Here is a 24,654-nt window from a genome sequence, read left to right as displayed (position 1 = left end):
GGAATGTGGCGACGAGGGGCTTTTCACAGTAACTTCATTGTAGTGTTAATGTAAGCCTACTTGTGACAATAAAGATTATTATTATTATCATGTTGGATCCAGCAGCATCAGAAAGGGGGCCATGCTGAAAGCCATCCACTACCCTTACCTCTGACCACCCTCTGCTCATACCCCGCCAACCCCACCTTCACGTACCTTTGGCTTCAGGTCCCTCGGCGGTCCTGGCCCTTTGGTGGGTGTAATGCCACCACCCATGCTGGCAACCTCTGCAGTGAAGCACTGTCCGCCTCTGATTGGCCAGCAGTCCTCGGTGGTCCTCATTCGCAGGCAAGGACAAAAGGGCATGATCCCATTGGCCATCCCCCAGCGAACCAATGGGGACTCCTGGCCGCATCTCCGACAGGTGGGCGCTACGCCCGACACAATCCCAGCCACAGCGGCTGCATGTTTCCACAAAATAGCGGTGTGATATAACTGATGGTCTGCTTTTTGGAAAATTCTTTTGTTTAAAAATCAGAAATAATAAACGACTGCCTGGGGTGGTGTGCGTCTGTGAGAGGTGCCCGTAAAGATGATGGAGTGTGGCTATGTGTTCTTTAGGTGACAGCTGTGCCTGAGCAACAGATGCTGCTCGCCATCCTTCCTGGTTTACCAACTGCAGCAGAACTCTACATCCTCCCACACCAAGGTTCCGCAGAAGAGAAATTAGATAGCCTGCGTTTAGATCAGGTGAGTAACATTTTGCTCAGGTAAGGTTCCCTTTTTCACAGAACAAGTATTGAACCAGAGCAAAGGATGAGACAGCTTGTGCGTTTCACAGTCTACAGGTAGGCCTGAGGGTCGCAGTAATTTGGCACCTTCATATCAATGTGAGCATTCGAGTCAAGTACCAATTAGAGCCCGCCGGATGATCGGGGAGAGGACAGGGTAATACCCTGGCACTCCCCTGACACCTGGGCACCCTGACAATGCTACCCAGCCACCCTGGCAGTGGCAACCTGGGACTGCCAGGGTGCCAGGGACACTGCCATGTGCCAGGCTGGCATTGCCAAGGGTTGGGAGCTGAAGGGGCCATGCCCATGAAAAGGGGCAGTGATGGGGGGGTTATGAAGAGGCCGCAGAAAGATTTGAGGAAGTGAAGGGGAATCCAGAAATGGGGATGTCCTGAAAAGGGGGATGGAGATTGGGGTATTCTTTCAAAATGGTGCCCCAATCTCTGAGTTCAGCTCCCCAGTGCCAGAAAACTTTCAAAGTATAATCTCGACCAGGATAAATTCCCCAAGGCCCAAAAACATGGCTAATTGCTGTTAAATAGCGGTCTCATCTCAACACTGCAGCCGTCGCGAACACCTCTCCAAACGCACCCAAAATCACACTTTAAAATCTTTCCGTTGGCTCGCGCCCATAAAGTTCAATGTAAGAAATTTAGAACAGGGGAAATACATTCACACAGGTTAGATAGGTGGTTGAGAGAATAAAGGATCATGGTGGTTCAGGTTGGGCACATGGCTGTATCTTTCAGATCAGACACTAAACCAAAGCCCCATCGGCCCTTTGAGAATTCATGACATTATTTCCATGAATAGCAGGAGAGTTCTTCCCAGTGTGCTGATCAATGTGTATCTCCCAACCAATGTCATTAAAACAAATTATCTAGCCATTATCACATTGCACTTGGTGGGAGCTTCCTGTGTAGTAATTGTCTGCCTCGTTTCCTACATTAAAAGAGAGACTACATTTCAAATGTACTTTACTGGCTGTGAAGTGCTTTTGGATGACTTGAGGAGACGAAGGTGCTACACAAATGCAAGTCTTTCTAGTTGCTTCACACAATGAATTACATTCGAAGAGCAGTTTCGGATGTGGACAGATGTCAACAGCCATGCAACCTGGATGGTTGGCCTGGATTACTATAGGCCTGTTGCCAATACTGGACTCCAGCCATAATAATCAAGCACATGCAGAACTTATTTTTCTACTTTGGTCACCCTCGTGTAATGAAAGCGCATCGTGGAGGTACCACCGCGCATGCGCAGTGGCTCCCTTCTCCGCGCTGACCCCGACGCAACATGGCGTAGGGCAAAAGGGGCCGGCGCGGAAGAAAGGAGGCCCCCAGCCCGAGAGGCCGGCCTGCCGATTGGTGGGCCCCGATCACAGGCCAGGCCACAACGGAGGCCCCCCCCATGGTCGATCCCCTCCCCCCCACCCCCCACCACCGGGCCGATCCCCCCCCCCCCCACAGGCCGCCCCCGGACCCTTCCACGCCAAGGTCCCATCGGCTGAGAGCAGGTGTGAACTGTTTTTTTGCGACGGCCACTCGGCCCATCCCAGGCCAAGAATCGGGGCGGGGGGGCGGGGAGGGACTGGTTTAGCACAGTTGGCTAAACAGCTAGCTTGTCATGCAGAACAAGGCCAGCTGCGCGGGTTCAATTCCCATACAGGCCTCCCCGAACAGGAATACGGCGACTAGGGACGTTTCACAGTAACCTCATTGAAGCCTACTTGTGACAATAAGTTATGATTATTATTATTATTATTACTTCAACATCCTTCCTAGAGTATGCACAGTACTCCAATTAATCAGGTTTTAAATGGGGTTACCATTGCATCTCATCCTTTAAAATCTATTCTGCTTGTTATAAAATCCGAACAAACATTCAGATTTGTAGTAAGCCATTAGCTTAGTGTTGAAGGTCTTGTGGCGCAGTGGGTAGCATCGCACTCCGGGTTCGATTCCCGCCCCAGAACTTGGTGGCCAAGGAAGGTGCGTTCACAAAGCAGCCAAACAGGTTGATGGCAACCTGCAAACTCCTTCCAACACACCAATGGCCGGCGGTAAGAGTGGGAGAGACTCCTGCTCAGCCATGCTTGCTGTGCAGTGGTACCCCTCAAGCTATTTGAGCCTCCGGCGACTAGAGGGAAGAGAATTGGAATTGGAATTAACTTAGTGGTAGCATTCCTTCTTCTACATCAGAAGGTACAGGGATTGAATCCCAAACCCGACAATCCTCCAAATAGAGAATGGAACTCCAGTTCTGGGGTGAAATTCTCCCCCAACGGTGCAATGTCCGCCGACTGGCGCCATTCAGACGGGCATCGCGCCGGCCCAAAGGTGCGGAATGCTCCGCATCTTTGGGGGCCGAGCCCCAACATTGAGGGGCTAGGCCGACGCCGGAGGGATTTCCGTCCCGCCAGCTGGCGGAAATGGCGTTTGTTGCCCCGCCAGCTGGCGGAAATGGCGTTTGTTGCCTCGCCAGCTGGCGCAGAAATGCGGCGCATGCGCGGGAGCGTCAGCGGCCGCCGACAGTTTCCCGCGCATGCGCAGTGGGGAGAGTCTCTACCGCCTCCGCCATGGTGGAGGTCGTGGCGGAGGCGGAAGGGAAAGAGTGCCCCCACGGCACAGGCCCGCCCGCGGATCGGTGGGCCCCGATCGCGGGCCAGGCCACCGTGAAGGCACCCCCCGGGGTCAGATCGCCCCGCGCCCCCCCCAGGACCCCGGAGCCCGCCCACGCCGCCTGGTCCCGCCGGTAAATACCAGCTTTGATTCACGCCGGCGGGACAGGCAATTCTCTGGCCCGGCGCGGGGCTCGGAGAATCGTCCCCCGTTGTACTCTGCATATCAATTATGTTCTATCTAATCAAATTGTCTCTGATACTGAGGCCAAAATGAGGATTTTGGATGAAGTATCTGGGCAATTTGAAACATGGTATGTGGTAAGTTCAGTATGCTTGACGGAATAGGTGTTTTTTGTCATATGGGCCATAATTTTATGTCTATCCCCCCCCCCCCCTACATCTAGGGGCCGATGGCAGGTGGGCGGCTGGCTATTAAATGGGCACCATGGTAGTGGTGCCATGCCCTCCGTTGACCCTGTCACAGGTTGATATTACCTGTGGTGGGGAAGGCTGATGCCAAGCTCCCAGATACCAGGTGACATTTGGAAGGCTGGTGGTTGGACAAGGGGATGTGCCTCCTTTTCGGGTCCCCATGGTCATCCAACAACAACCACCCCCCCCCCCCCACAAATTGTGAACTGGCCCCCCGCATTCCCCCTGCACCCTAACCTAAGCCAAGGGGATTCAACCCATGGTTCCCTGAGCTCTTCAGCACTCATTTATATCTCATGTCGTGTCTGGAGTCTATTGTCAATGAATTAAGAGTGTTTGATCACGATGACTTATCATCAACTATTATTGTCAGGCAACTACCGAGATGATAGACGGCAAGGTAGATGGGCCGTAGTGTTTTCCCATATAGAATTCCCTATGTTTATAATTGTTCTGTTTCCAGCACCAATATACATCTTGATGAGAACAAAATTCACCTGGAAATGATAATTTTATAAAAAATCATTCAAGCAATTTTTTTCAGCCCTGGAAATGCAAATGTATTATTTTATCAGTAATATCAATATTTACATTCCAGCGTGTAAATTAAATGAATTAGATTTTTCTTTCCCCCTGACAACTCCAATCTATAAAATTCCAAGCATGATATTTATTGAGAATAAATCTTTTGGAGAGAATCTATTGTCGCTAAATATTAATTTGATCCAATATGAAAATATAGCAAAGGGTAGTTTTAAAAAAATATACTTTCCTCTAATAAGCCCCTGAATATGAAAATCAGAGATGAAAATACAATGCAATTAAAACTGTTACAAATTAGAATTTTACCTAATTTACACATACAAACAAAGTCAGTCTAATCTATAAATCAAAATTTGCATTTCAGGCCTGGTTAATTTAGTCAAGTAATTAGGAGATAACATTAATATTTATTTAATCTAATTTACATATGAAAATTAGATGAATAACAAAATACACTTTGCCACATTTAACTAGATATCTTCAGGTTTTTTAAATGTTTGTTTCCATGCGGCACTTGAGAATGTGTGTTACATTAGTGATTTTAAATTAAAAGCTTAATTAATAGAATTGTGGGCCAGTCCATCCCTTTATTTCATGGAATCATAGAATTTGCAGTGCAGAAGGAGGCCATTCGGCCCAGAGAGTCTGCACCAGCCCTTGGAAAGAACACCCTACTTTTTTTTTAATTTAGAGTACCCAATTTTTTTTTTTCCAATTTAGGGGAAATTTAGCGTGGCCAATCCACCTACCCTGCACATTTTTGGGTTGTGGGGTGAAACCCACGCAGACACGGGGAGAATGTACAAACTCCACACGGACAGTGACCCAGGGCCGGGATTCAAACCCGGGTCCTCAGCGCCGCAATCCCAGTGCTAACCACTGCACCACATGCCTGCCAGAAGAGCACCCCATTTAAGCCCACGCCTCTACCCTATCCCCGTAACCCAGTAACCCCACCTAACCTTTTTGGGCACTGAGGGCAATTTAGCACGGCCAATCCACCTAACCTGCACATCTTTGCACTGTGGGAGGAAACCGGAGCACCCGGAGGAAACCCATGCAGACAACATGCGGAGTCCGCACAGACAGTGATCCAAGCCGGGAATCGAACCCGGGACCTTGGAGCTATGAATCAACAGTGCTAACCACTGTGCTCCCGTGCGGCCCAGTTTATAAATGATTATTTCCCACCTATTCATATTCTCGCCATAACACGTTTTTTTTACAAACTCATCGAATCGCCTTGAGTACATTTACATTGCCCACTTCAATGGCTTTCCCTGGTAATTTATTGCAAAATTATGCAGACGATAATGGAGTCGACCTGTTCAAAACTGACGCCTGTAACAGCCAGCAGGTTAAGAGTTTGGTTTCATCGACTTCCGGTTGCGGCCATGCATGAATAGGTCGCACGTTCGGCAGCTCCCGCCGGGAACGGACTTTAGGGCTCTCTAGGGGGGCCCCAACGGCACTTGTTCGACGGCTTCCAGTGTGGGAAGGTGACAGCAAGGTCCCCCCGACAGTATATGGATTGGACCAGGAGTGGAGCGGTGAAAAAAGGGATCTTGGAGCAGCGAAAAGTGAGAGGGAGAAAAAGCAAGATGGCGGCGGGTGGAGACCAAGCAGCGTGGGCGCAGTGGGCGCAGGAGCAGCAGGAGTTTCTTAAACGCTTTTGAGGAGCTGAGGACAGAAATGCTGGCGCCAATGAAGGCGGCGATTGAGAAGCTAGTGGAGACCCAGAGGGCCCAGGGGGCGGCGATCCGGCAGAAAGCCTCGGAGAACGAGGATGAGATCTTGGGCCTGGCGGTGAAGGTGGAGGCACACGAGGCTCTGCATAAGAGGTGGGCGGAAAGATTTGAGGGCCTGGAGAATAGGTCGAGGAGGAAGAATCTTCGGAATCTGGGTCTCCCTGAAGGAGTTGAGGGGCCTGATACCGGGGCATATATGAGCATGATGCTCAATTCGCTGATGGGCGCGAGAGCTTTCCCGAGGCCCCTGGAGCTGGATGGGGCTCATCGGGTCCTGGCAAGGAGACCCAAGGCCAATGAGCCGCCAAGGGCTGTAGTGGTGAGGTTTCACCGCTTTATGGACAGAGAGTGTGTCTTGAGATGGGCCAAGAAAGAGCGGAGCAGCAGGTGGGAGAACACGGAGATCCGAATTTACCAGGACTGGAGTGCAGAGATGGCCAAGAAGAGAGCTGGCTTTAATCGGGCCAAGGCAGTGCTCCATCGGAAGGGGGTGAAGTTCGGTATGCTGCAGCCAGCGCGATTGTGGGTCACATTCCAAGATCGGCACCACTATTTTGAAACGCCTGAGGAGGCTTGGACCTTTATACAGACTGAAACGTTGGACTCAAATTGAGGGTCTGTGGTTGTGGGGGGATGTCTGCTGTATATATGGTTTTAACTACGTGTAGGGAATGTTCCCTTGGTTGGGTGCTGGATGGGGATGGGTGAAGAGATTTGATGGGGATACTGTGGGAGAGTGTGGGCGCCGGTGTTGGAGGAAGGGGAGGCCCGGGGATGGGGGAATTGAGATAAGACCGCAAAAGGGGTCGCCAGAGGGAGCGGGCCGGCTCAGGAAAGCGCGGGCTTTCTCCCGCGCTAGGGAAGGACGGCGGTGGGGGTCGGAGGAGCGCACACTGACTGCTAGGGAGGAGGGGGAGGAGGGATTCCCACACTGGGGGGGTCGATGGGAAGGCGGGAGAGGCCAATGGTCAGCAGGAGTCAGCTGACTTACGGGAGTGTTATGGGGGGAGTAAAAGAGCTAGATATGGATCTAGGGGGGGAGGGGTGGGGTATAGGGTTGCTGCTGCATTGGCCAATGGGGAACTGGAAATAGGAGAGGTGGTCGGGGCGGGGGTTCGCCGCCTGGGGGACTGAAGGGTGCGGGAGGCGCAGGCACGTGACTGGCCTAGAAAAGGAGATGGCTAGTCGGCAGGGGAGGGGGGGGGCGGCGCAGGGTGGGGGGGGGGGGGTGAGAAGCCCCCCAATCCAGCTGATAACTTGGAATGTGAGGGGCCTGAATGGGCCGGTTAAGAGGGCCCGAGTGTTCGCGCACTTAAAGGGACTGAAGGCAGACGTGGTCATGCTTCAAGAGACACATTTGAAGGTGGCAGACCAGGGGCGTCATTCTCCGACCCCCCGCCGGGTCGGAGAATGGCCGTTGGCCGCCGTGAATCCCGCCCCCGCCGAAGTCTCCGCTCCCGGAGATTGGGCGGGGGCGGGAATCCGGCCGCGCCGGTTGGCGGGAGCCCCCGCTGGATTCTCCGGCCCGAATGGGCCGAAGTCCCGCCCAGGAATTGCCTGTCCCGCCGGCGTAAATCAAACCTGGTATTTACCGGCGGGACCAGGCGGCGTGGGCGGGCTCCGGGGTCCTGGGGGGGGGCGCGGGGCGATCTGACCCCGGGGGGTGCCCCCACGGTGGCCTGGCCCGCGATCAGGGCCCACCGATCCGCGGGCAGGCCTGTGCCATAGGGGCACTCTTTCCCTTCCGCTTCCGCCACGGTCTCCACCATGGCGGAGGCGGAAGTGACTCTCCCCACTGCGCATGCGCGGGAAACTGACAGCGGCCGCTGACGCTCCCGCGCATGCGCTGGGAAACTGACAGCGGCCGCTGACGCTCCCGCGCATGCGCCGCATTTCCGCGCCAGCTGGCGGGGCAACAAACGCCATTTCCGCCAGCTGGCGGGGCGGAAATCCCTCCGGCGTCGGCCTAGCCCCTCAATGTTGGGGCTAGGCCGCCAAAGATGCGGAGACTTCCGCACCTTTTTGCCGGCGCGATGCCCGTCTGATTTGCGCCGGCTTTGGCGCCAGTCGGCGGGCATCCCGCCGTTGGGGGAGAATTTCGCCCCAGGTCAGGTTGAGAAAGGGATGGGTAGGACAGGTATTCCATTCGGGGCTGGATGCGAAGAACAGAGGGGTTGCAATACTGGTGGGGAAGCGGGTGTCGTTTGAGGCCAAGAATATTGTAGTGGATAATGGAGGTCGATACGTGATGGTGAGCGGTAGGTTGCAGGGGGTGTGGGTGGTACTGGTAAACGTATACGCCCCGAACTGGGATGATGCTGGATTTATGAAGCGCATGCTGGGTCGGATTCCGGACCTGGAGGCAGGAAGCTTGATAATGGGGGGGGATTTCAACACGGTGCTGGATCCAGCATTAGATCGCTCCAGATCCAAGACGGGAAGAGGCCGGCTGCGGCCAAGGTGCTTAGGGGGTTTATGGACCAGATGGGGCGAGTGGATCCATGGAGGTTTGCTAGGCCCCTGGCCAGGGAATTCTCATTCTTTTCCCATGCACATAGAGCCTACTCCCGGATAGATTTGTTTGTTTTGAGTAGGGCGCTAATCCCGAAAATGGAAGGAACGGAGTATTCGGCCATCGCCATCTCAGACCACGCCCCACACTGGGTGGAGCTGGAGTTAGGAGAGGAGAGGGACCAGCGCCCGCTGTGGCGTCTTGATGTGGGATTACAGGCGGATAAGGAGGTGTGCGGGAGGGTGCGGGGGTGCATTGAGAGATTCTTGGAGGCCAATGACAATGGAGAGGTGCAGGTGGGGGTAGTCTGGAGGCGTTGAAGGTAGTGGTCAGGGGAGAGTTAATCTCCATTAGGACCCACAGGGAGAAGAGAGAGGGCAGGGGAGACGGAGAGGTTGGTGGGGGAGATCTTAAGGGTGGACAGGAGGTATGCAGAGGCCCCCGAGGAGGGACTACTTAGGGAGCGGCGAAGCCTCCAGACGGAGTTTGACCTGTTGACCACAGGGAAAGCAGAGGCACAGTGGAGGAAAGCACAAGGGGCGATGTACGAGTATGGGGAGAAGGCAAGCCGGATGCTGGCACACCAGCTCCGTAAGAGCGTGGCAGCGAGGGAGATAGGTGGAGTTAAGGATAGCAGGGGGAATACGGTGCAGAATGCGGTGAGAGTAAATGAGGTATTTAAGGACTTCTATGAGGAGCTGTACAGATCTGAGCCCCCAGCGGTGGAAGAGGGGATGCGACAATTTTTGGATCAACTGAGGTTCCCGAGGGTGGAGGAGCAGGAGGTGGCTGGTTTAGTGGCGCCAATTGGGTTGGAGGAGCTGGTTAAAGGATTGGGGAACATGCAGGCGGGGAAGGCCCCGGGGCCAGATGGGTTCCCGGTCGAGTTTTATAGGAAATATGTGGACCTGCTAGGCCCGTTGTTAGTGTGGACTTTCAATGAGGCAAGAGAGAGGGGGCCCCTGCCCCCGACAATGTCCGGGGCGCTGATCTCACTGATTCTGAAGGGGGAGAAGGACCCACTGCAATGTGCGTCGTATAGATCGATCTCGCTCCTCAATGTGGATGCTAAGTTGCTGGCAAAATTGCTGGCTACGAGAATTGAGGACTGTGTCCCTGGGGTTATTCATGAGGACCAGACGGGATTTGTAAAGGGCAGGCAGCTAAACACTAATGTGCGGAGGCTCTTCAACGTGATTATGATGCCATCGGTGGAGGGAGAAGCGGAGGTAGTGGCAGCTATGGACGCGGAGAAGGCCTTCGACCGGGTGGAGTGGGAGTATCTTTGGGAAGTGTTGCGGAGGTTTGGGTTCGGGGAGGGGTTTATCTGTTGGGTCAGGCTCCTACATAGAGCCCCGGTGGCGAGTGTGGTCACGAATCGTCGGAGGTCGGAGTACTTTTGGCTGTACCGAGGGACGAGGCAGGGGTGCCCCCTGTCCCCCTTGTTGTTTGCATTGGCAATTGAGCCTTTGGCCATGGCACTAAGGGAGTCCAGGAAATAGGGTCCAAGGGGGAGAGGAACATCGGGTGTCGCTGTATGCGGACGATCTGTTGCTGTATGTGGCAGATCCAGTGGAGGGGATGGTGGAGGTCATGCGGATCCTAAGGGAGTTTGGGGACTTCTCGGGCTATAAGCTCAATGTAGGGAAAAGTGAGCTCTTTGTGGTGCATCCAGGGGACCAGGGAAGGGGGATAGACGACCTACCATTGAAGAGGGCGGAAAGGAACTTTCGGTACTTGGGGATCCAGGTGGCTGGGAGCTGGGGGACCCTGCATAAGCTCAATTTGACGCGGTTGGTGGAGCAGTTGGAGGAGGATTTCAAAAGATGGGATGTGCTGCCACTCTCGCTAGCGGGCAGGGTACAGTCGGTTAAAATGATGGTCCTCCCGAGCTTTCTCTTTGTGTTCCAGTGCCTTCCCATTGTGATTATCAAGGCCTTTTGTGTGGGTAGATAAGACCCCGAGGGTAAAGAGGGTGTTTCTGGAGCGTAGCAGGGACAGGTGAGGGCTGGCGCTGCCGAATCTGTGCGGCGACTATTGGGCAGCCAACGTGGCAATGATCCGTAAGTGGGTAATAGAGGAAGAGGGGGCGGCGTGGAAGAGGTTGGAGATGGCGTCCTGCAGGGGCTCTCGCCGACAAGGTACACCACGAGTCCGATGGTGGCGGCAACGTTGAAGATCTGGGGGCAGTGGAGACGGCATAGGGGCGAGATGGGAGCCTCGGTTTGGTCCCCGATTCGGGAGAACCATCGGTTCGTCCCGGGAGGGATGGATGGGGGGTTTCGGAGCTGGCATCGGGCAGGGATCAGAAGAATGGGGGACCTGTTTATAGATGGGATGTTTGCGAGCCTAGGGGCGCTGGAGGAGAAGTTTGGGTTAGCCCCGGGAAATGCGTTCAGGTATATGCAAGTGAGGGTGTTTGTGAGGTGGCAGGTGAGGGAATTCCAGTTGCTCCCGGCACAGAGGATTCAGGACAGGGTGATTTTGGGTGTATGGGTCGGAGAAGGCAAGGTTTCGGCGATCTGTCAAGAGATGAAAGAAGAGGAGGAGGTTTTAGTAGAGGAGCTAAAGGGCAAGTGGGAGGAGGAGCTTGGGGAGGAGATTGATGAGGTTAACCTGAGTAGGGTTAACTCCTCTTCCTCTTGCGCCAGGCTCAGCCTAATACAATTTAAGGTTCCTCACAGAGCGCATATGACAGGGGCGAAGTTGAGTAGGTTCTTTGGGATGGAGGACAGGTGTGGGAGGTGCTCGGGAAGCCCGGCGAATCACGCCCACATGTTCTGGTCGTGCCCGGCACTGGATGGGTTCTGGAGGGGTTTCACGAGGACTATGTCCAAGGTGGTGAAAGTCCAGGTCAAGCCGAGTTGGGGGTTGGCATTATTTGGGGTAACGGACAAACCGGGAGTGGAGGAGGCGAAAGAGGCCGTTATTCTGGCCTTTGCGTCCCTGGTAGCCCGGCGGAGGATCTTGCTATTATGGAAAGACGCAAAGCCCCCCAGTGTGGAAGCCTGGATAAATGACATGGCAGGGTTCATTAAGCTGGAGAGGATAAAGTTTGCCTTGAGAGGGTCTGTGCAGGGGTTCTTCAGGCGGTGATAACCGTTCCTAGACTATCTCGCGGAGCGCTAGCATGAGGTCAGCAGCAGTAGCAATCCATGGGGGGGTGGGGGGGGGGGGGGTGTCTCTTTCGGGGGGGGGGTGGTATTTGGGTGGGTGGTGGGGGGTTTCCCCAAGGGTACTTTTGAATGTCATATGGGGGGGTTAATATATGCGGGAGAAACCCAATACATAAGTAGTTTATTATTTTTGATTGTGGTGTTTGTGTTCTGTCTTCTTTTTGTTATGGGGGGGGTCATATGGGGGGGTTGATGTTAAAAAATTTTGTCGGAAAAATTTGAATAAACATCTTTTTTTTAAAAAGAGTTTGGTTTCATTTGACCAAATCCGTTACTTTTGGGAAAAAATTAACTGTTTCAATAATGAGTCACTGAGCTGTACGGGTAAATATTCCTCACTAGCTTGAGAGGACAATTCTAGCCAACTGACCCCTGAAAGAGTATTGCATGTATTGCAGCTCATAAACGAGCAATTTATTAAATTGACCGAAGTCAGACAGTGCAAAGTTGGCACAAAATGATGGGATAATTCACACCCAGTTGCACCAAGAGTCTGCGATAATGGGATTCATTACAAAGGGCTCGTACAGGCCTGGTGGATCAAATGACCTCCTTCACTGCTGCTTGATTCTTGACTGCAGGTGGCTCATTCAATATCGGTGCAAATTATGGTGTAATGAAGTATCTGTAACAATTCATGTCTTCCTCCTTTCTGTTATACAATTAATCATATGGCACCAACCCTGTAAGTAGTTCCTGATTTGGAGGCTTTGTGGAGTTGGGAGAATTCCAGACTCCGCAAACCTGACTAAAAATGGCTGCCAGGACATTAGATTTTCAGTGTGGGGTGAGCCTTGGCGGTGGGGGGGGGGGGGGGGTGGGGGGGGGTGAAGGGGTGAAGGGGGAGTGGGGCTGGATTGGACATCATGGTGGAACATCTGCGAAGGAATGAGGATGGTCGTACGGAGGCGGACTGAGCCGAAAGTCTGCCTCAGGGCTCCGGCACTGTGTCCAAAGTTTAAAAGTAAAGATCAAAGCATGAAACATCCCTCCAGCCCTCACCCTCTCACATTCCCCTCTCACATGCCAGCTTATACCCAACTCACCCTCCTAAACCTTCATATTCTCCATGCCAACCTATGCCCCTATACACACCCCATGGCCAATTACAGCCCCTATACCAACTTAATGCCAACCCACGTTCCCCATCGACTACCCTTTGCCCTTACAGCTTCCGTGCCAATTTACTCAGTATTCACCATGGCAGACATCAGGAGCCATCCAGAGATGAGAACAAAATAAAGTTCTTCGTGTCTATTGCAGACTTCGCCACATGGAAAAACACTCTCATTCATAAAAACTCATTTGCTACACTTAGATTCCTTCAACTAAATAAAGCCTGACAAAAACAAACACTTCATCCAAGTGCATCATCCTCTCTAACAACAAGCATTAGAACTCATAGTCCCCCAACAAAGAGTCAATGGGTGACAATATTGAGCCGGAACTAACCATGCGCAAGATTGGCGACTCAGGCAGAAAATCTGGAGAGAATTGGAAAATGCAAATCTCTCCAACGAGATCACGATTTCCGATTTTCAGTCCCCGCGACGGCGGGCAAAACACACGTGGAGCCTGAGAACCTAATTTTAATATATTAGATTGTAATTAGTGAGCACTCACTCTGGGACTCTCCCGCCTCCGCCCCTCCTTGGGCACAATTCTCCCATCGGGTGACGAGGGGCGGGATTCTCCGACCCCCCCGCCGGGTCGGAGAATCGCCGGGGGCTGGCGTGAATCCCGCCCCCGCCGGTTGCCGAATTCTCCGGCACTGGATATTCGCCGGGGGCGGGAATCGCGCCGCACCAGTTGACGGCCACCCACCTCCCCCCCCCCCCCCCCCCCCCCCCCCGGCGATTCTCCGGATGGGCCGAAGTCCCGCTGCTGGAATGCCTGTCCCTCCGGCGAGAATCAAACCACCTCTCTTACCAGCGGGACAAGGCAGCGCTGTGCCCCCATGGTGGCCTGGCCTGCGATCGGGGCCCACCGATCCACGGGCGGGCCTGTGCCGTGGGGGCACTCTTTTCCTTCTGCCTTCGCCATGGTCTCCACTATGGCAGAGGCGGAAGAGCCTCCCTCTACTGCGCATGCGCGGGGATGCCGTGAGCGGCCGCTGACGCTCCCGCGCAGGCGCCGCCCGGCAAAGTTAGTTTCGCGCCAGCTGGCGGGGCGGAAATCAGTCCGGCGCAGGCCTTGCCCCTCAAGGTGAGGGCTCGGCCCCTCAAGATGCGAAGACGTCTGCACCTTTGGGGCAGCGCGATGCCAGACTGATTCGCGCCGTTTTTGGTGCCGGTTGGCGGACATCGCGCCGATTGCGGAGAATCCCGCCCTAAGTCCCGACGGCGGAGTGAAAACCGGAGTGTTGCACTCCGGCATCGGAGGCCGCTCCCAGTCCTCTATTCTCCCACCCCCTGGGGGGTTGGAGCGGCGTCGCGTCATTTATGCACGCCGGGCCTTGGCGCCGCGTAAAAGCGGTGCCGCGTAAATGACGTCACCCGCGCATGCGCGGGTCGGCCGGCGCCAACCGGCGCATGCACGGTTGCTGTCCTCCCCGAGGCTGCCCCGCAAGTAGTTGTCAGATGGATCTTGCGGGACGGCGGAGGGAAGGAGGTCCTCCTTTAGAGAGGCCGGCCCACCAATCGGTGGGCAGCGATCGCGGGCCAGACCCCTTTTGAGGCCCCCCCGGTGCAGGACCCCCCCCCCAGCGTTCCAGCGCTGTTCCCGTCGGCAGCGACCAGGTGTGGACGGCGCCGGCAGGAACCTGTCGTTTTGGGCTGGCCGCTCGGTCCATCCGGGCCGGAGTTTGTAACGGGCGAGCGGCGATTCTCCCAGCGGCCAGCCGTGATTCTCGCTGTGCTGGTTTGGGGGGGGGGGGGGGTGGAGAATCGCGTGCGGGTGTGGGCGGCGTGGCGGGACACGCGCGGCGCCCCGGCGATTCTCCCACCCGGCTTGGGAGGGGAGAATTCCGCCCATTGTTCTGGCTTCCTGGCAGCCATCCCCTTGAATGGAACTGGAACAAGTGTTGGGGAGGTGTTTATATGGAGCTCCCCACTATTTGCAAAAATCAAGTTGCTGCGGTGAGGGAATCAGCGGGAGGTCGCCATGAGCGCGGCATGACTCATGTGGCTCAAAAAATTAATTGTTCAAGAAGCTCAATATTCCATGAGATTTCCCGCCGATGGCACTGGTGGGATGTGCACTAGTTTTCTCACCAGAATTGACACCAGCAAATTCTGGTAAGGTTCCGCGCTACTTGTAGCTGTCAATCGAACTTCTGACAGTTTCGACAGTTGATCTTGAGTCTGTTGACACTTCCAATGACCTTGACAGTCATGAGCGTATGCACGTTTTATGCACACTTGTCCCTACTTTTAACAATTCAGAAGGTGCAGCTGATCTTCACTAAAGAATACCTTACTTGAGCCAAAGATGTCCCAAGACCAGATTCACAGGGGGGTACCTTACCTCCCCAAAGGGGTACTCTGGCTATCCAATTGAATCCACAAAGTGTAGGCCTGCCCCTTACTGGTCACTTTGGGTTTAACAGTCTTGGCCGACCACAATCCCACTTCTGTGTAGGAAGCTGGTGATATAAATTTAATGACTTAACACTACCTGCCTCCATACAATGTGAATGCCCCAAATGTGTCCCACCCCCATTCATCACCCCGTAAATATGTGAAGTGCTGTGTTCGGAGGGGGGTGGTTGGTGGGAGGAGGGGGGAGGTTGCGGAGGGGGAGGGGAGGTGGGGGGGGTTAGTAATCGGCCAGCTCCGCTATTTTCACCGTGGTAGTAACCTGGGCCAGAGTCTCTGTTACAGCAGTGTGGGCAGTTATAAAGTGATGACGTATTGGTAACCTGCGTTGCAGAGCACCTAATAGCAGACAGCAGAAGAAGAAAAAACAAAGATGTACCATGCAAATCCATGCTCTATAAAAATGTTACTGATTATAATTGTAAAATGTATATTGGAGCAGAATAAAGTGTGAACAGGAAGGAGCTTACAATTCAGCTTAGATGGAGGAAGGACTATTGACTTTTATTGTAACAATGCTTTGGTAACTGCATTTGCTGATGACATAAATGTGGAAATGTCTCACACTGATGTTTCTCCCTCAGATCTTAGACATGGTGATCCAGGCACTTAATCAGAATCGGGTTCAGTTTGAGCTAAAGCCTGGTATTCAGATCATTGTTTCTACTGCTCATCTTACATTAGGTAAGTGTGTCGTTCACACAGGATGCCACGGAATATCAAGTTTTATTCTGCAGTGACCCTGATGTTATGTTCTGGGCAGGCTGTCAAAGTTAGCCTCTGAAAGCAAGGCTTTCAACACTACTTTGTTATCTAAATGAGCATCTTCTGAGACTTTTCTGGGCCAGGTTTCTGAAAGCAGTATTGAGGCAATAATTCCATGGTTCCGGATATTCCTGAGAATGACTTAGGCTGCGGCCTAATGTTGATACCGCTTTTCTTACATATTAACCCTCAACTACAGGGGGTGGAAACTGGCCTTTGCCATCAACCCAAAACTGGCTTGTGGTCAATCACTACCCAGTTTTCACCGTGTCTGATCTTCTTCACACTGACCTTCACAGAAGAACAATTCAAACACTCGGTGGACAAGAGTTTCTATTTTTTTTTCCAAATGCTGGACCAGGCGAGAAAATCAATATTCAGCTCACCAGCCGCACAATTGGCTTTTCTCTCCATATTTTCCAGCACTTAGTAAAACCAAATGCAGGAGGAGTATCTCACATCATCGGGCTGGCAGGGCAGGGCCTGATAGAGCCAGCAACGTCAGCACTCCACGGATTTATTTTGAACAAGTAAGGGGCAATTTAGCGTGGCCAATCCACCTACCCCGCACATCTTTTGGGTTGTTGGGGTGAAACCCAGAGATAATCTGCAAACTCCACACTGACAGTGACCCAGGGCTGGGTTCGAACCCGGATCCTTGCCGCCAGGAGGCAGCGGTGCCAGCCACTATGACACCGTGCTGCCCGCCAGAGATTTTTAAAGGGCCACCAGATCTTTAAAAAATAAAAATAAAATAATGATTCCCGCCCCCCCCCCCACAAACATGGAGACCCCCCCGCCCATGCACATGTTGCCATCCCTCCTCTGACCGCCCCCCCCCCCCACATGCGACGCCACCCCTTTAACATAACTCTGTCTAACCTGTCTCCCAACCCCCTTTTTTTTTGTTACACTTTTTCCCAGTAATTAAGACTTAACAAACCATTAAAATTGAATACACTTGAATGGACAAACTCTAATTTCTATCGCACATTTATTCGGTATCTATCATGTAAGTACCCCAACAACACACCCTTTCGTGATTCCAATGCCTAGTTTCTCAGTGAGCGATTACACAGCTTCTAGAGGAGCAGGTCAACTCAAACCACACCCTCCGGATAGCTGCATTTATCTGCCCACGTGCTATCACTGGGAGTTGCGGCAGTTCTAAAACAGTGACCGCTGATAGCTCCATCATTACTTTTGCCACAAAGTCCTGACTGATGTAAAATTCTTGCCTCCTTTCCACGTCTTCCTGGCTCCTGGTGTCTATTTGGAAGGAAGAAGCCACTTTAAAACAAATTGGACGTGACTGGTTTCAGAGGAATGAAAATCGGGACAGTCACAATCACGTCAACCTTCAGCCTGCCCATATCGGCCTGGGATGCTGACGACTGAATGGAGGAACATACAAAATTGCAGCAGGAGTAGGCCATTCGGCCCTTCGAGCCTGCTCTGCCATTCAATAAGATCATGGCTGATCTGTGTGTTGAGTTCCACATCCCCACTTTTGACTCCCTTTGCCTTAAAAAATATTCAGTGAGCCCCACTTCCTAAGTTTCTGCCGCAGAGTTGTGCACTGAGAGAAAAAAAATCTCCTAATCTCTGTCATATAAGGGCGACCCCTAATTTTTTAACCATGCCCCCATCCCTGATTTTCCTAATTAATGAGGAACTGAAGACCCCCTCTGCCCTTAATTTAAAAAGAATCCAGCACATAGATCGGAGCTGGAGAAATCCAGCTTTTAATTAACTGGCATAATTTGCTCTTTAAATAATGCTCATTTTCAGATTCCTCCTCGTATAATGTTGAGGTAGCAGAGAGCATGTTAGGGTCTAAGCAATACATGTGCTTACGATTTCATTGTAATTACACACTGGGCTAAATCGGTGGCTTTTAAAGCAGACCAAGGCAGGCCAGCAGCATGGTTCAATTCCCGTACCAGCCTCCCCGAACAGGTGCCGGAATGTGGCGACTAGGGGCTTTTCACAGTAACTTCATTTGAAGCCTACTTGTGACAATAAGTGATTTTCATTTTCAAAGCAATGAAATATTTCTGTGAGATTTGACATTGTGATTTTAGCTGCACTGAAGTGTCCACAATGAGACAATAAAACATTACAACCACGATTAAACACCAAGAAATTATCTTAACCATCTGCTCGATTTGCCACAATTGATCATAATGAAAACTAGCTTCCTCACCCAGAACTGCTGCAATTTCTTTCTAGATGGCTAATCTAAGATAGATCAAAAAAACCTACCTCATCTGTGCTGTGACCTTGTGAATCATTTCATTCAACCTGATGTTTGATGGCGATTAAAGAGGTGTATTCATCATGTTAGCATTGCTTTAGGCCAGATGTTATTGTATTTTCATCGGTGTGTTATGGGACTGAGAGAGAAGATGATCATTTTCTTGCACTGCTGGTTTGCCAAGAGAAGGCATGAGCTGTCATGTTTTTAGGGCAAGTCCTCAGGTTGATTTGGAATTTGAATTTGCATTCAGACGATCCACAGATCGAATCATGTGAATTAGACCCTGAAATCTCAACACTACCCACAGCCACCACCTCAAAGATTACTGTTTGCAGAAGCAGCTCTTCTAAACCTCTAGGAAGCAGACTCCTTAAGTTCTGTCTCCCTAAATTACTTCAAAAATCAACAGTATGGGTGGATGTGTTCATCTTTCCGCACTCCCACTGTCCTCAAACATACAGCAAGGGAAGTGGGCAGTGGGAGTGATGAGCAAGAGGAATGACACAACTACAAATATAAATATAAGATTACAATTTAGTGGAAGCCAATATCTGAACTAATCGTATGTCCCACACTGGCAGTGTCTTTTTTTTTAGAAGTAATTATGAAATATTCATTTTGCCAAAATCACCTCTGCCTGCTTGAAAGCTCATTTACATTTTTTTTTAAAATGTTTTTATTTTTCCAATTAAGGGGCAATTTAGCGTGGCCAATCCACCTACCCTGCACATCTTTGGGTTGCAGGGGTGAAACCCACGCAGACACGGGGAGAATGTGCAAACTCCACACGGACAGTGACGGGGGAGCTGGGATTGGAGACAAAGATTGTTGTCATGTCCGGGACTCAATAGCAGGGCATCTCAGGGGGCATGAAAAGACCACACCACCAGAAATGGATGCCACATCTGGGTATTTGCAGGTTTTATTTATTTTACTTATTTTGTTTTGCCATGTTTCTTTCCTTATCTATTGCACCCATTTTCTGTGGTGACCTTGGTTAGGTATGCCTTTCCTATGGCAAGCCCCTGGCACTCTTATAGAGACTGTCCTTGTTTCCATGCCAACCAGATTTCTGATTCCCAACTGGGTTTGAGTTATTTTGAACGCAGAATCTAAACTAACTGATGCCTTTGTCAGTTGAAACGAAAATCCACCGGGGTTATTACAAGTGCAACGAGTTGATCCAAATGCTTCTTCCTGTTTGGTACTTTCCTCAAAGACATTGGCAGTTGTGTAAGATGTGTAAGTTTGTCAACTTCTCTTCTCTTGCAGCCCCTCTCGTGGATTCTAGCCCAGGACACAGTGGCTCTGCATTGTTGATGCTGTTATCTTTGGCCTTTGTAGGCCTCGCAGTTTTTGTAATATACAAGTTTAAAAGGTAAGTATTGCTGCTTGACCATGTGCGGTACTCCAGTGAGTGCGGTCTTGTTTAAATAGATTATGTGAAGCATTTTGGAATGCTAATTTTCCAGCATGGCTTCCAAAGTTAAGATTTCACAAAATTACGATGAGATTGGGAGCTTTGCTGTCTCATTGAATGGTAAGTTTACTAACCTCTAAAGTTTTCCCCATATTGTTAAGAAGATTCATTGATAGCTGTGGCCCTTCTGCTCAATGCTAGACGATGCAATGCAAAAAATAAGTTACCAAAGATATGTATTTTCATTAACGTTTTTTGCAATTTGTTTTTCTGTGCTTTTGGGATGTAATGGGGTGAAATTCCTCTTCTAATTAAAAAGGAAGAAGACGCTCATTTTTCAGTCCCACGTTCAGCCAAACGATATTCCTGGGAACACGTTGAAATCAGAGATTTGTTTGGTGAGGCATTGATTGCTGAGCGGCTGATATTTTCTTGATGTGTCTTGAGAGGAATTTTACTCTTGTTCAGTCCCTTTGCTTTTTAACAACAAAATCATGGGGTTGATTTTCACCTTTACCACCTGTGTGTTTAGCATCACCTGGCTGGAGCACAGTAAATAAAATCTGCTGGTGAGGATCCACCAATTCCTTACAGAACCCGCTTGATCTTTCTGGCACTGAAATTAACAGTCAGGTGGGTTTTTCCATACGACCATGTCCGCCAGGTGTTTTTCTTATACGCAGGTGATGCTCGACACCCGGATGATAACGGTGAACATCGACCTTTTCACGACGTGAAATTGGGTTAAATCCTGTCACGTAGAACAATTACAAAACGGGGGCCACTACCTCAACTGACCTTTGCGTGATATTGTCTCTTGCTTCTCTGTCACATCTGACTGGACTGACTTACTAACATTACCTCGAATTTAACTCCCTCCTTCCTGTGGGTGAATGGTGTCCCAAGCTGGCTTGTGTGACCGCCCAACCTTTCCCTCAGCCCACATAACAATGACCATTCCAGCTTACCCCAACCCTCCTCGTCAAAAACATTACCAAGAGGGCAACATTCTTGCAAGGGGTGGAAGTTACCAACTTTAGGGCAAATATAATTACTCTGATGCAATTTCTGATGATGCACTAAAATATCTGATAATTATTTCCCATGATTTGATTGACTGATTGCTTGATTTGATTTATTATCACATGTACCGAAGTACAGTCAAAAGTATTTTTTTGTGGCCAAGGAAACGTACACAATGCGTACACAGTAGACAAAAACGAATAGTAGATAGTTACATTGAATGCAAAAAAGTACACAGTACATCGACAACTGGTGATTGGTTACAGTGCGGAACAAGGGCCAAAGAAAGCAAATACGACATGAGTAAGAATAGCATAGGGCGTGGTGAATAATGTCTTACAGGGAACAGATCAGTCTGAGGGAGAGTCATTGAGGAGTCCAGTAGCTGTGGGGAAGAAGCTGTTCCTAAGTCTGGATGTGCGGGTCTTCATCGTAATTACCGGTATTTCCATCCTAATTACCTTTATTAGAAATTAATCCAGGGAGCTGACTAAAGAAATTGCCCTGTACCTAATGTAAGGGAGCAATAGTTAATCATATAATTAATTACTTAATGCAGTACCGGATTCCTCATCCAGCCTCTGGTAAATTCCAGAAAAACAATGCAGGAAGAGAGGGTGACAGCAAATTCTCACTACTAATAATGATTAACAAAGCAGCATGGATGGTGAATGTGTATAGTGCATGATTGGAACTACAGATCAGCCATTTGAAGAGATTTTTCTTGGTGTTCCTTGGATTGTCGACAGTGAATAGTGGAAGCCTGTGTGATTTCTGGCCGAACTAACTTTCCAATATTGAATGCACCCAGGTGATAAGATGTACCTGATCATGCAAATCTTTGTCAGGGGGAAGGCAGCAAACAGGTACATAAGGTGGTGAAAAAGGCATATGGGATTCTTGCCTTGATTAGCCGAGGCATAGAATATAAGAGCAGGAAGGTTATGATGAAGCTGTATAAAATGCTCATTAGGCCACAGCTCGAGAATGATGTGCAGTTCTGGGGCGTCATTCTCCGCCCCCCAGCCGGGTCGGAGAATGACCGTTGGCTGCCGTGAATCCCGCCCCCGCCGAAGTCTCCGCCCCCGGAGATTGGGCGGGGGCTGGAATCGGAAGAGACTCTCCCCACTGTGCATGTGCGGGAAACTGACAGCGGCCGCTGATGCTCCCGCGCATGCGCTGGGAAACTGACAGCGGCCGCTGACGCTCCCGCGCATGCGCCGCATTTCCGCGCTGGCTGGCGGGGAAACAAACGCCATTTCCGCAAGCTGGCGGGGCGGAAATCCCTCCGGCGTCGGCCTAGCCCCTCAATGTTGGGGCTAGGCCACCAAAAATGCGGAGCCTTCCGCACCTTTGGGCCGGCGCGATGCCCGTCTGATTGGCGCCGGCTTTGGCGCCAGTCGGCGGACATCCCGCCGTTGGGGGAGACTTTCGCCCCTGGTCACCACACTATAGGAAGGAGGTGATTACACTGGAAGAGGTACAGAGGAGATTCACCGGTATGTTGCCTGGGCTGGAGCGTTTTAGCTATGAGAGAAGCTGGTTAGGCTGGGGTTGTTGTCCTCGGAGCAGAGACGGTTGAGGGGGGTCCTCATCGAGGTGTGCAAAATTGCGAGGGATAGAATTTAGAATTTACAGTGCAGAAAGAGGCCATTTGGCCCGTCGAGTCTGCACCGGCTCTTGGAAAGAGCACCCCATCCAAGCCCACACCACCCAATCCCCATAACCCAGTAACCCCACTCAACCAACCCTAAAGCCAATTTTGGACACTAAGGGCTATTTAGCATGGCCAATCCACCTAACCTGCACGTCTTTGGACTGTGGGAGGAAACCGGAGCACCCGGAGGAAACCCACGCACACACGGGGAGAACGCGCAGACTCCGCACAGACAGTGACCCAAGCCGGGAAACGAACCTGGGACCCTGGAGCTGTGAAGCAATTATGCTAACTACTATGCTACCGTGCTGCCCGTATAGATAGTGTATATAGGAATGAACTTTTCCCCTTAGCAGAGTGGTCAATAATCAGGGGAATAGGTTTAAGGTAAGGGGGAGGGGATTTAGAGGGGATTTGAGGAAAAGCTTTTTTGTCGAGAGGGTGGTGGGAATCTGGGGCAAAATTCTCCCCAAACGGCGCGATGTCCGCCGACTGGCGCCCAAAACGGCGCCAATCAGACGGGCATCGCGCCACCCCAAAGGTGCAGAATGCTCTGCATCAGCGGCCGCTGACAGTTTCCCACGCATGCGCAGTGGAGGGAGTCTCTTCCGCCTCCGCCATGGTGGAGACCGTGGCGGAGGCGGAAGGGAAAGAGTGCCCCCACGGCACAGGCCCGCCCACGGATCGGTGGGCCCCGATCGCGGGCCAGGCCACCGTGGGGGCACCCCCCGGGGCCAGATCGCCCCGCGCCCCCCCCCCCCCAGGACCCCGGAGCCCGCCCACGCCGCCTTGTCCCGCCGTTCAAAAGGTGGTTTAATCCACTCCGGCGGGACAGGCAATTAATCGGCGGGACTTCGGCCCATCCGGGCCGGAGAATCTAGCGGGGGGACCCGCCAACCGGCGCGGCCCGATTCCCGCCCCCGCCCAATCTCCGGTACCGGAGACTTCGGCAACCGGCGGGGGCGGGATTCACGGCAGCCCCCGGCGATTCTCCAACCCGGCGGAGGGTCGGAGAATGACGCCCCTGGAACTCACTGCCTGAAAGGGTGGTAGAGGCAGGAACCCTCACAACATTTAAGAAGCATTTAGATGAGCACCTGAAACACCATAGCACACAAAACCTTGGACCAAGTGCTGGAAAATGGGATTAGAATAGATAGATGCTTGATGGCCAACGCATAACCGATGGGCTGAAGAGCCTCTTTCTGTGCTGTTAAACTCGATGACTGTTAGGAAATCTCCCCGACACATTTGTTACAGTTTTTGGACAAAACACAAAAGAGATCTCTTTCAGCTCAGTGGGCTAGACAGCTGGTTTGTGATACAGAACAAGGCCAGCAGCGGGGGTTCAATTCCCATACCAGCTGAGAATTCTGAATTCTCCCTCTCTTTACCTGAACAGGCGCTGGAATGTGGTGACTCGGGGACTTTTACAATAACTTCATTGCAGTGTTAATGTACGCCTACTTGTGACAATAAAAAGGTTTTATTTCTTTATTTAACTTTTAACGAGAGTGTAGAAGTGATGATGGTGGATTGACTGCCCCTACACAGTTTAATCATAGATCATAGAATTTACAGTGCAGAAGGAGGCCATTCGGCCCATCGAGGCTGCACCGGCTCTTGGAAAGAGCACCCTACCCAAGGTCAACACCTCCACCCTATCCCCATAACCCAGTAACCCCACCCAACACTAAGGGCAATTTTGGACACGAAGGGCAATTTATCATGGCCAATCCACCTAACCTGCACATCTTTGGACTGTGGGAGGAAACCGGAGCACCCGGAGGAAACCCACGCACACACGGGAAGGATGTGCAGACTCCGCACAGGCAGTGACCCAAGCCAGAATCGAACCTGGGACCCTGAAGCTGTGAAGCAATTGTGCTATCCACAATGCTACCGTGCTGCCCGGGTTGGATTTATTCTTGGGAGCTTTATCCATGAGCTCTCTTGTCCAACCCTGCCTCCAAGCTCCCATACTGCCCACCTAACATGTCCATCCTCGCAGAACCCACCACATTCCCACACCAATTGGGAAACAAACAATCTTATTGTTACCCGAAAGCATGATTCTTTTTTTTTAATAAATTTAGAGTGGCCAATTCATTATTCCAATTAAGGGGCAATTTAGCGTGGCCAATCCATCTACTCTGCACATCTTTGGGTTGTGGGTGCGAAATCCA

The 24,654-nt window shown here is 51.6% G+C and overlaps 1 protein-coding gene across 2 annotated transcripts in view; it reads left to right on the top strand.

Moving 5' to 3' along the window:
* The window catches only part of LOC140393265 (VPS10 domain-containing receptor SorCS1-like), a 1,354,213-nt gene that overhangs the window by 1,274,328 nt on the left and 55,231 nt on the right, over positions 1–24,654 (top strand). For both annotated transcript variants that reach the window (XM_072479549.1, XM_072479548.1), the window contains exons 23-25: positions 601–729; positions 15,928–16,027; positions 19,641–19,746. In XM_072479549.1, the coding sequence (XP_072335650.1) occupies positions 601–729; positions 15,928–16,027; positions 19,641–19,746 (335 nt within the window). The remainder of the gene's footprint in view (positions 1–600; positions 730–15,927; positions 16,028–19,640; positions 19,747–24,654) is intronic.

The sequence above is a fragment of the Scyliorhinus torazame genome, chromosome 16 (assembly GCF_047496885.1).
Source record: "Scyliorhinus torazame isolate Kashiwa2021f chromosome 16, sScyTor2.1, whole genome shotgun sequence".
Lineage (NCBI taxonomy): Eukaryota > Metazoa > Chordata > Chondrichthyes > Carcharhiniformes > Scyliorhinidae > Scyliorhinus > Scyliorhinus torazame.
Note: the sequence above shows the minus strand (reverse complement) of the source record. Positions and strands in the feature narration are given on the sequence as shown.